We start from the raw sequence: 13,093 nt of genomic DNA, 5'->3' as shown, positions 1-13,093 counted from the left end.
AAACAGACTTAAATCAACATAATATCAGCACAACATTATACACAATGCAATATACGCAGTGGTCGGTCTGACCACTCCTCCTCCAATGCTGTCATCACAGTGGCCGGGCTGATTACTGACTGAACGCCATCTAGTGGGGGGAAAGACACAAAACCAGCAGGTAACAGTGGACAACATAAGATCTTAAAGATACAATGTACAAGGACACTTGCATACTATTTACAATGCCACAGAGGCCCCAAAATACAATTAAGCGTGTAAAGCAACATTCCTCTGTAACTTGGGGATTTATTCTCCCACTCTACATGCGAACAGGATAGCTTCTCGCAGTTTCTGCTCAAGTGTCCTTCTGCAATAGGGTTAATATCTGCCTTGAAGGGATGAACTTTGTCAGCCACAATGCTTAGGTAAGACCTACTGTTCAAACGCTCATCTACAGGTATCAGATGACCCAGGGTGTGCCAAGAAAACATTCCTCACACCATTACTCCACCTCCACCAGCCGAACTGGTCGTCTACTGTTATATCTCATCCGTGCTAAGGAATGACGAGTTGTGTATTTGGACACATTGGTTGAAGCACCAGCATTATATTCGGGTACAATTTGCTTGACTGTGCACCGCCTGTTTGTCAGAACGATTTTTGACATCCTCCTCTGACCCCTTGCGCCGACAAGTTGTTGATGTTTACAGGACCCCCATTTACTTGGATGTTTTTCCTTGATCACACTATTCTCGATATAGTCTCCACACCATTGCACAAGAAAACCCCACAAGGTTGGCAGTATTTGAAATAATGGCCCCAGCTATGGCAGATTAAGTAGACCATAGGCCCTGGGCTGTTCCATAAACTTCGGCCCCTCTCCCCACCACCGCTCTGCTGTGTCCCTAGTGAACACCACCTTTCTGTGCGAGCATTAACAAATAGGTGTTATGGTTCCCCTTGTCTAAGTACTGTGTCCCTACGTACTGACCGACTCCAACCATTGCTGACCGTATCATGCTTTGTAGGGACACATCCTCTTGACAATTGGAATGGTAAGACACATTTGTCCATTAGTCCTCTGTACACAAAGACTTTATGTGGAATACCAGGATTTCCTACAACAGACATGTCAGGAGAGGGGACAGAACCCCTATAGATCCAGTGACTCACAAGTGATGTCTTCTCTGATGGGAGTCCTTCTCTTTTCTTCTCCATCTGACACAGACCGTTATGGCGACTTCTCCTGATGAGACATTTTTGCTTACTTCTGCAGCCATTTCCAGCCTCTATTGAAACACAAAAATTCAGACACCAAGGCCCAGAACCATACATTAAAGGGGTTGCCCGGGGTCGGATTGGTTTTTCATACTGATGACCTATCGATGTGCCTGGACAACCACTTTTACTCACAATAATAAATTCGGACCCAAGACCAGATCCTAGAATACATACGGACCCCAGACCTTCTAGACTATTGCAGACCTCAGACCAGACCCCCTAAATACAGACCCCATACCCCTTAAACAAATTCATCCTCTTATACTTACCTGGCTTCTCACCTCACAGTCTTCTCTATGATGTCTTGCTGCTGTTCTAGGACCTGCTATCATGTGACCAGCAGGTCTCTAAACAGTAACAAGAATTGCAGACATATGGTCATGTGACTTCATGTCTGCAGGTCCTTTTGCAGGACATACACAATGCATCTTTGTCGCGGTTTTTGCTGCAAAAACGCTTTGTACTTTTGGCGGCCATGGGACCCCCAGGAGCCTCGTGCCCCGGGTGGTTGCCCAAAACACCCTAATGATGATCCGTCATTGGGCCCAGCTAGTCTAGCACTGCTGACTATGCCTTGTTCAAAGTCAGTCAATTTTCCCATTCTAATGTGGAGTAACACTGAAACTGATCCACGGAAAACTTGCTCATGTGATTTTATGCTGCACTCCAGGGTCACGTGTCTCATTTCCATACAGGGAAGCTCCAACTGTGAAAGGGCAGGTGTCTCTAATAAAGTGACCATTCAGAGTACAGTGCATCAATAAAATATATGTACATTTACAGTGCACATAACAATTCAATTAAGCAGCACCGCAGCTTCACAGTACTGACCGTCATCATTAGTATTTTTAAAGGGGCAGCGGCCTTGGAAGAAAATCACATATTATAGTCCTAAACCTTTGTACTGTACAGTATTCCCGGGGCAAAGAGTCATTTTTAAAAGTGGGCTCTGGCCACACCTGACAGGCAGATTCTAGCAATGTGCCATCACTTTATAAGATGGGAATAACCCTTCAAGGCTGGTCTCATATGGATGTCATATGGCCGCATTTTAGCAATCATAATATGGTAAAAATTCTGCAAAACATGCTGCGTCCCCTTCATTAATTACATAGCCACTATGGCTCGCCCGTACAAGTGATTGTGCCTGGTACTACGGCTGATCCCATTAAAGTGACTGGGACAAGCTGCAGTACCAGATACCCCAGGAATTAAACATTTATGGCTTATCCTAAGGATAGGCCATCAATGTTATAGTCCCGAGAACCCCTTTAGCTTTTCAGGAATGCCACTGAAAGTACATGAGAAGTTATGCAATACTTTACAATACTTTACTTTTATTTATTTTCAAGACCATACCTGCAAATATTATGTAAAGTGGATAGTTCCGCTACTCACATCCCCTGACATTATAGCCCTGGCCCTTTCTTTTTTTGTATGACATCACTGCTTATTATGGATGGAAGTAGGATCTTTAAGTCCTCTTACGTGGCCTGATCTGGGCCATGTAAACGAGCGCCAATCAACAAGACAGCTTGTTGAACGGCACTCGTTTGTTCCTTTCACGAGTAGCAATGCATGGGGTTGAGCCAACGTTACTGCGATCGCTTGTCCTCTTACATTCCTATCATGACGGCTTCACGTCTTCCTAATTACACAGGGAGATGTGCTGCCTACAACGATAATAATTCATGCTGCATAAACGTTACGATCAGTCGATGAACCAGCGTTTACACAGGGCAATGATCGGGAATGAGCTTTTTGTGAATGCTCGTTTGTCTGATAATTGGCCCGTGTAAAAGGGCCCTTAGAAGCAGCTCATGCTTATCTTTTCTTCATCCATCAACTGATGCTACTCTGATGTGGTTTAAATAACTATCAATACGTTATCTACCTTACAAAGACTGTAACTGGAAAATGAGATTCCAATCAAACAAAACAACATGGTAACTTCATACCCTATACGAATTAGGATAGATAGATAGAAATGTATTAATCCCATAAATGGAAATTATTCTATTCTTCAACAACTCTTTACAGACAACATAACCACAAATACAATACAGTAAATAATCGAACAATAAATACACCACAATTACCTATAAACATCATAATCTAAAAAAATATTTAACACTTCAAATAAAAAATAAAATAAAAAATTCAACACTACAATTTAAAATTCCATTAAAGCTTATTATATACAACACCATTTTGCACTAATTTCCAACATATTTCTTTGCAAACATATACGCACTGACCACAACTTGTGGTGTTGTTTTTTTAACCATGGATGCTTTTAAGATGATGGAAATTTTATGAATCTTACAAGGTTCCTATATTTTTTAATAGGTATCAGAATTTCCAAAAGATGTGGAAATCCGAGCACTAATTGAGGGGCAGTTTATGGCTAAGAGGATCTACGCAGAAAGACTTGGTTATAAAATATGTAAGTCCAAGATATTCACCATCATTGTTATTAAAGGGGTTCTCCACTTTGAGCTATTATTTTTTGCTAGAAGAGTCCCCTGACAATAAGCTGATCACTGAGTGTCCAGTGATCAGCTGTAATCTTTGAGGAAACCAGGCATCAAGTGTTCAATTCCCTGGCAGCACCACCACAGGAAAAATAAGGCATTACGCAGTTCTAATTAGAGACTGAAGATATACTGATAGGAAGTTTAAAGGGATTTTCAACATTCTGACAACTGATGACCTATTCACCGGATAGGTCATCAGTATATGATCGGTGCGTGTCCGGCACCCGGATCCCGCACCGATCCGCCACTCCGGCTGCCTCCAAATGGCTCCAGCTATGCAATGGTCGGAGCCTTCTGTTTCCGGCTCCAACTACTGTTCCAAACATCTGGTGCTCGGAGGCAGACAGAGTGGCGGATTGGTGCAGGGTATGGGTGTCGGGACACGTACCGATCATATACTGATGACCTATCCGGTGGATAGGTCATCATTGGTCGGAAAGTGGAAAACTGCTTTAATCTCCTTCTATTTCACATACATTGTAGCAGCTTCTTACATCTGCTACTTATTGACTTATTCATTAGACTTTAATTGTGCGTTCTAACGCTATCCTTAATCTTTGCCTGACATCAATCGATTAATTTGTAATTTAAGTGATCAGATACATATTGTGCAACTAACAAACCAACAACTAACAACTGCGAATTAAAACGAATTATTATTATTATTATTATCATCTTTGCAACCTATTTGCAGATTTGTATATTTGAAAAGTAAACAAACTTTTATTTTCTGAGATTTATTACGACTGTCCTAAAGCTGGGCAGGATAAAATTAGACCAGACAGGCAGAAACTGCGCCAAATTAGTCACAGCGGAGCACTCTGCATAATAGATTTGATGGATCTTGCTAGACACTTAGTTAGACACTTTTCTCTTCCTCACGCCACCTCATGGCTGGGGTACTTTACACTAATGTTTTGCACCAAATTAATGGCACATATGAAATAATAAATCTGGCACATTTTATGACCACTTAGACACTCTTTTTCCGGAGTCTTTTTTAAAATGGTCACAAGAGGTGTACAAAGTGACGTATGAGAACCTGATTATAGGTCATACAAGTTGAACTGGTTAACTGTCCTGAATAGCGCTGTCTCCCTGATTCCAGCACTGTTTTTGCTTTTTAGTTCTAGAGATCTGGCCCATTGTTGTGTTGGCTCCCTATATGCACATTTTCTGTAGTTAGCCAACAGGGCATGAATTACCCTCAAGCTGCTTCATGCTGATTAGTCAGCATCCGAGGCAGGAAATCTAGCTCTACCCTGTTGGCTTATTACAGCAAATTAGCATATAGGCAGTCAACACAACAGTGGGCCATATCTCTGGAACTGGGAGAATCAGGAAAAAAAAAAAAAGCGCTGGAATCAGGGAGACAGCTCTATTTAGGTCAGTTAAACAGTTCAACTTATATGACCTTGTGACAGGTCCTCTTTAAACTACAATAAATTTGGCACGTCTCATAAACGCCAGTTTTTTGGTGCAATTTGAGCCAGAATTCTGGTGCACTTTGCTTCGTACATCTCCCTTATTACACCATAACTGAAGAATGAGATCCCAATCAGACAAAACAATATCTTAAAAGGCAATGTTCAGTGTCAGAGAATACTTATGAAAGATATTTATTTCCCAAATTAGTGATCATGGGGTTATTTCCATCTAAGACATTTATAACATATCCATTAGACCCGCATCTATTTTGAGAACGGGGATCCCCGCTGGCTGCTGCACCCATATGGAGAATAAATGAGTGGCTCTCTCTATTCTGTTCTATTGGAGTTACAGAAACGGCATGATCGGCTGTAACTATAACTCCTATAGAAGTGAGGATGGATGTTGATAGGGGACCTTTAGTCTCGACATAGGTGCGGGTCCCAGTATACACTAGGGTTATACGTTAGGTGTATACATCGGGAGATTTTCCTGGTATGTATATGCCGAACGTACACCACAATGTGGTGTGAACAGAGCCTTAACAAACTGTATTGAAAAGGTTAATAAAAAATGTAATTCTGTAATTAGTTTATATAACACTTCTCTGGTGTCAAACTAAATAAAAATGATTATATTTAGTCTTCAGTAATGTTATTTGGAAAAAATGATAAATCTGTCTTCATCTGTCAGGCTTCTTTCACACTACCGTTAATATTCGTTTATCTCTCTTCCGTCAGAGGAAGAGAGGATCGAAAGATTAAACGGAAAGCAAAGGTTCCATTAGACTTACCATTGATTTCAATGATAATTCTTTTGTTTCAGATGCTTTCCGTTTGTCTCCGTTCGCTAGGTTTCCGTTTTTTTCACGAAAACAGAAGTTCTACAGACTGCACTTTTGCTTCCATCAAAAAAAAAGAGGAAACCTAGAGAACGGAGACAAACGGAAAGCAACTGCTACAAAAGAATTACCATAGAAACCAATGGTAATTCTAATGGAACCGTTGTTTTCCGTTTAATCTTTCGATCCTCTCTTCCTATGATGGAAAATATGTACACGTATACTAACTGTAGTGTGAACTCAGCACTGAGGCTGCTCTTGGCCAATATCTGCTACAAAGCCGTATCAGCCGTGGGGATTAAAAATATCTTGTTTCTTTATAAGGTAGAAAGTTAGCTGCAGTTTTAAAGTTTATAATCTCTATCTTGGTGCTTGTGGACACAATAAAACAAAATTGGACAGGGAGCTATGGATAAAAATTTGATATCTTAGGAGTACCTGTTCTGAAATTACACTGAGAGTATGTTTGAAAGAGCAATAAAACATAACTGTATTATGTACTGAATTACTTTTGTATTACTGCAATAAGGCAACCTAATATATATATATATAATAAGATAGTGGCTATAAAGCAAAACTAGTAAAGTAATATACATATACACTACCGTTCAAAAGTTTGGGGTCACCCAGACAATTTTGTGTTTTCCATGAAAACTCACACTTATATTTATCAAATAAGTTGCAAAATGACTAGAAAATATAGTCAAGACATTGACAAGGTTAGAAATAATGATTTTGTATTTGAAATATTAATTTTCGCCTTCAAACTTTGCTTTCGTCAAAGAATGCTCCATTTGCAGCAATTACAGCATTGCAGACCTTTGGCATTCTAGCTGTTAATTTGCTGATGTAATCAGGAGAAATTTCACCCCAAGCTTCCAGAAGCCCCTCCCACAAGTTGGATTGGCTTGATGGGCACCTCTTGCGTACCATACGGTCAAGCTGCTCCCACAACAGCTCTATAGGGTTGAGATCTGGTGACTGTGCTGGCCACTCCATTACATATAGAATACCAGCTGCCTGCTTCTTCCCTAAATAGTTCTTGCATAATTTGGAGGTGTGCTTTGGGTCATTGTCCTGTTGTAGGATGAAATTGGCTCCAATCAAGCGCTGTCCACAGGGTATGGCATGGCGTTGCAAAATAGAGTGATAGCCTTCCTTATTCAAAATCCCTTTTACCTTGTACAAATCTCCCACTTTACCAGCACCAAAGCAACCCCAGACCATCACATTACCTCCACCATGCTTGACAGATGGCGTCAGGCACTCTTCCAGCATCTTTTCAGTTGTTCTGCGTCTCACAAAGGTTCTTCTGTGTGATCCAAACACCTCAAACTTCGATTCGTCTGTCCATAACACCTTTTTCCAATCTTCCTCTGTCCAATGTCTGTGTGCTTTTTCCCATATTAATCTTTTCCTTTTATTAGCCAGTCTCAGATATGGCTTTTTCTTTGCCACTCTGCCCTGAAGGCCAGCATCCCGGAGTCGCCTCTTCACTGTAGACGTTGACACTAGCGTTTTGCGGGTACTATTTAATGAAGCTGCCAGTTGAGGACCTGTGAGGCGTCTATTTCTCAAACTAGAGACTCTAATGTACTTGTCTTGTTGCTCAGTTGTGCAGCGGGGCCTCCCACTTCTCTTTCTACTCTGGTTAGAGCCTGTTTGTGCTGTCCTCTGAAGGGAGTAGTATACACTGTTGTAGGAAATCTTCAGTTTCTTGGCAATTTCTCGCATGGAATAGCCTTCATTTCTAAGAACAACAATAGACTGTCGAGTTTCACATGAAAGCTCTCTTTTTCTAGCCATTATGAAAGTTTAATCGAACCCACAAATGTAATGCTCCAGATTCTCAACTAGCTCAAAGGAAGGTCAGTTTTATAGCTCCTCTAAACAGCAAAACTGTTTACAGCGGTGCTAACATAATTGCACAAGGGTTTTCAAGTGTTTTCTAATCATCCATTAGCCTTCTAACACAGTTAGCAAACACAATGTACCATTAGAACACTGGAGTGATGGTTGCTGGAAATGGGCCTCTATACACCTATGTAGATATTGCATTAAAAAACAGACGTTTGCAGCTAGAATAGTCATTTAGCACATTAACAATGTATAGAGTGTATATCTGATTAATTTAATGTTATCTTCATTGAAAAAAACTGTGCTTTTCTTGCAAAAATAAGGAAATTTCTAAGTGACTAAACTTTTGAACGGTAGTGTGTATATATATATATATATATATATATATATATATTGTGATTTCAACACTATATGTTTATAGAGTAGAATGCATAAGAAGAATGTTGGCAATGTTAGTCCTTGCATAACTTGTAAAAAGTAGTTATATTCCACCGTGTGCCATATGCAAATGAGCTTAGCACGGTCCGGCAACAAAGGAAGAGTCCTGCTCTGTGAGCTGTAAAGCTACCCCTCTGCTGTTGACGGCTCTGCTGTTTTTCTGGAGAGAACGGCGTATGACGCAGAGAAGCAGCAGTGCCGTCAATCAACAGCAGAGGAGGATTTACCGCTCACCATGCAGGACACTTGCTGATTGCCGGACCCTGCGGAGCTCATTTGAATACCAGGCATGGCAGAATATAATTGCTTTAACATCTGTAACATAGGTATATTTATACTGCATTACACCTTAGCTAGCTATCCGTCTTAGCGAGGCGCGCAAAAGCGCTCACAGACTACCTTTAATTAGGGATGAGCTGCATATCCAACACAGGCCATCAAAAACAATGGTGATATTTCAGGGCTAAAAAAACATACCCCTTTTTCTAATCCTGGGGTGAGTCATTATTCATTCCTCAGTCTTCGATAGGTCGTCTTTAAAAACTAAAAATGGAATATTATATGTAGTTGACACTATCACTTTTTGGAAACCTCATGAAGTAATAGGAGACTAAAATATAAAACCTTTCTCAATTATGTATACAGTATAATAAGGAAAATAAAAAAATCTCCTTTCTAATACAACGCTGGTGTAATTTCTGATAGTCTCATTCAAAAAGCCTTAACTTTTTTATACTTCCGTCGATGTAGCTGTATGAGTTGTTTGGGTTGAGTTGTATTTTTCAATGGCACCATTTTGGGGTACATATAATTTATTGACTACTTTGTGTATACATTTCTTTTAGGGGGAAAATGCAAAAAAAAAACACAGCAATTGTGCCATATTTTTGGTCCCCCCCCCCCCTGTTTGTGCTGTGAAAATAACATTTCAACTTTATTCTAAGGGTTGTTACGTATATGGCAAAACAAAGAAATTATTGTTTTTTCTCGTGTTTTAGTACTACATATGATACAATAAAATCATGTTTTATGGGAAAAAGTCATTTTTGTGTCACCGACATTCAGAGACCCATAAATTTTCTGTCGATGTAGCTGTATGAGGGTTTTTTGTTGTTGTTTTTTTGCAAGACGGCCTGTAGATTTTATTGATACCATTTTATTTATTAATTTCTATAATTTTTTTGGTGTGGGGAATGCAAAAAAAACATCAATTCTGCCATTGTATTTTGCGGAGGTGGGGGGTTCCACTGTTTACCGTGCAGTAAAAAGAACAAGTTTACTTTTATTCTATTGGTTAATGCGATTGCAGTGGTACCAAATATGTTTGTTTTTTATGGTGGCTTACACCGCGTTCCAAATTATTATGCTAATGTTATTTTTCGCTGATTTTCCTAAATAGTTGATGCAAATGTCAGTATAATCTTCAAGCCATCAACCGTTGGAGTATAATTCAAATTTTATTGAACAAATCTCCTAATGATAACAGATTTTTTTTTAGAAGTAAAAAACTCAAAATGCACTGTTTCAAATTATTATGCACAACAGAGATCAAAACATTTTAAGGGTATGTGCACACGAGAACTGTCTTTTATGTCTGAAAAGACAGACTGTTTTCAGGAGGAAACAGCTGCGTCGTTTCAGACGTAAAAGCTCATCCTCGCATTATGTGAGGCGTCTTTGACGCCCGTAATCTTGTGCTGCTCTTCATTGACTTCAATGAAGAACGGCTCAAATTACGTTTCAAAGAAGTGTCCTGCACTTCTTTGCTGAGGCAGTCAATTTACACGTCGTCGTTTGACAGCTGTCAAACGACGACGCGTAAATGACAGGTCGTCGGCACAGTACGTTGGCAAACCCATTCAAATGAATGGGCAGATGTTTGCCGACGTATTGTAGCCGTATTTTCAGACGTAAAACGAGGCATAATACGCCTCGTTTATGTCTGAAAATAGGTTGTGTGAACCCAGCCTTAAGTTTGTAAAGAGAACTAAAATGCTAATTTGCTGAATTTGCAGCATCAGGTGGTCATATTTACAGAAATCAAAAGCTCTTTCAATCAAAAAAATCTTAACAGGCCAAGTTACATGTTAACATAGGACCCCTTCTTTGATATCACCTTCACAATTCTTGCATCCATTGAATTTGTGAGTATTTGGACAGTTTCTGCTTGAATATCTTTGCAGGATGTCAAAATAGCCTCCCAGAGCTTCTGTTTTGATGTGAACTGCCTCCCACCCTCATAGATATTTTGCTTGAGGACGCTCCAAAGGTTCTCAATAGCGTTGAGGTCAGGGGAACATGGGGGGCCACACCATGAGTTTCTCTCCTTTTATGCCCATAGCAGCCAAGGATACAGAGGTATTCTTTGCAGCATGAGATGGTGCATTGTCATGCATGAAGATAATTTTGCTACGGAAGGCACGGTTCTTCTTTTTGTACCACGGAAGAAAGTGGTCAGTCATAAACTCTACGTACTTTGCAGAGGTCATTTTCACACTGTCAGGGACCCTAAAGGGTCCTACCAGCTCTCTCCCCATGATTCCAGCCCAAAACATGACTCCGCCACCTCCTTGCTGACGTCGCAGCCTTGTTGGGACATGGTGGCCATTCACCAACCATCCACTACTCCATCCATCTGGACCATCCAGGGTTGCACGGCACTCATCAGTAAACAAGACGGTTTGAAAATTAGTCTTCATGTATTTCTGAGCCCACTGCAACCGTTTTTGCTTGTGAGAATTGTTTAGGAGTGGCCGAATAATAGCTTTATGCACACTTGTAAACCTCTGGAGGATCCTACACCTTGAGGTTCGCGGGACTCCAGAGGCACCAGCAGCTTCAAATACCTATTTGCTGCTTTGCAATGGCATTTTAGCAGTTGCTCTCCTAATCCTATTCATTTGTCTGGCAGAAACCTTCCTCATTATGCCTTTATCTGAACAAACTCGTTTGTGCCCTGAATCAGCCACAAATCTTTTCACAGTACGATGATCACGCTTAAGTTTTCTTTAAATATCCAGTGTTTTCATACCTTGTCCAAGGTATTGCACTATTTCACGCTTTTCGGCAGCAGAGAGATCCTTTTTTTTCCCCATATTGCTTGAAACCAGTAGCCTGCTTAATAATGTGGAACGTCCTTCTTAAGTAGTTTTCCTTTGATTGGGCACACCTGGCAAACTAATTATCACAGGTGTCTGAGACTGATTACAATGATCCAAAGAGCCCTAAGACACAATACCATCCATGAGTTTAATTGAAAAACAAATAATTAAATGTTTATGACACTTGCATAATAATTTGGAACGCGGTGTATATTAAAAAAATAAAATAATTTTTATTGATGAAGGATAAAAAAAGGTTTTTCTGGTGGAGAATTTGTTTTTCTATTAAACTTTATTCAACTAGATTTTAATATAATTTTAATATAATTTTTTTTGTCCCTCTAGGAGACTTAAAGCATTGGTCACTTGATACATAGTATTTCAAAGAATTATTGCCTGTCAGTATTTCACTGACAAGCAACCTAATAGGCCATGTCTCAGGCAGATACTTATGGTAGACCTGGGGGCATTAGACACCTGTCTGCCAAGGTAACAAAATACACCCCGCAAACACGTTGCAGGGAACCCATAGGCTAGCAGAAGAAGCCCCCTCCCTCTGTCAAACACTTTAGCTGCTGTATGCGCTATTGATCGCAGCATCTAAGAGATTAAAACGCCGGGATCAGAGGTTTTTCTGATCCTAGCCGTTTTAGTGGAGGCCCTGACTGTTAATCACTTTTGGGGTAAATTCACACGTAGTGTAAATACTGCAGATTTTCCACAACAAATTTTGTTGAGGAAAACATGCAGCATAGTACTGTAGCAGCAGAGTGGATGAGATTTCACCAAACGCTGCATAAATTAAGGGTTGGAAAATACACTCCGAAATTGACCTGCGGATTAAAAAAACGCAGAATGTCAATTGTATTTGCGTAATCGCTGCTTTTGTGTTGCGAGTTTTCCCCATTGAATTCAATGGGGAGGTAAAATCTGCAACAAATAGCAGATGTTGACGTTTCATCCCATGTGACCGCTGCAGTCTATCCTCAAGCCGCAATAGCTGTTCACAGACATTATTTTGCAACAATCTTCACAGCAAATTTAGATAAAATAGCCTTTTATTTTTTTTTAAACTACAAAATTATTCTGCTATTCAACACCAGCACACTTCCATATATGTGACAGAAGAGGGCGATATACTCTCAGCAATATTTCCTAATGCAACACAGGCATTCTGAGAATTCTCATCTTGAAATTGCAAACTATTCTTTATCTAACTTGCCTTATAAAATGCAGGACCTAATGATCAAATTTATTAGGTAATTATTGCATTAACATCTATATTTTGGAATACAAGACACACTGTGGAGATATTCATGATCCATGGAGCACCGTAAGATTAAAAATGCCATTTACCATGTACTGCACAGCAAATTGATGGTGATAAACTGTAGACAAGTGCAACATTATGATAGACGCCTGTGTGCAGTTCATATTTGACATAATTTGTATAAAGCGCAGGGGCTAGGAAATGACCATTAAATATTTGATTGAAGTTGTCCTCTATCGATGAGCAGCACAGTCATCCACACCTTATAGAGGTAACTTTCTGACAGTCAGGCCCCATGCACACGAGGACCCATTCATTTCTAGTGCACACGGACACCTTCCTGTATATTGACAGACTG

At 40.1% G+C, this 13,093-nt stretch overlaps 1 protein-coding gene across 5 annotated transcripts in view; it reads left to right on the top strand.

The window, feature by feature from the left end:
• Positions 1 to 13,093, top strand: part of XYLB (xylulokinase) — a 205,515-nt gene that overhangs the window by 98,210 nt on the left and 94,212 nt on the right. For all 5 annotated transcript variants that reach the window (XM_075827349.1, XM_075827348.1, XM_075827350.1 and 2 more), the window contains one exon: positions 3,613 to 3,709. In XM_075827349.1, the coding sequence (XP_075683464.1) occupies positions 3,613 to 3,709 (97 nt within the window). The remainder of the gene's footprint in view (positions 1 to 3,612; positions 3,710 to 13,093) is intronic.

Source organism: Rhinoderma darwinii, chromosome 5 (genome assembly GCF_050947455.1).
Source record: "Rhinoderma darwinii isolate aRhiDar2 chromosome 5, aRhiDar2.hap1, whole genome shotgun sequence".
Lineage (NCBI taxonomy): Eukaryota > Metazoa > Chordata > Amphibia > Anura > Rhinodermatidae > Rhinoderma > Rhinoderma darwinii.
Note: the sequence above shows the minus strand (reverse complement) of the source record. Positions and strands in the feature narration are given on the sequence as shown.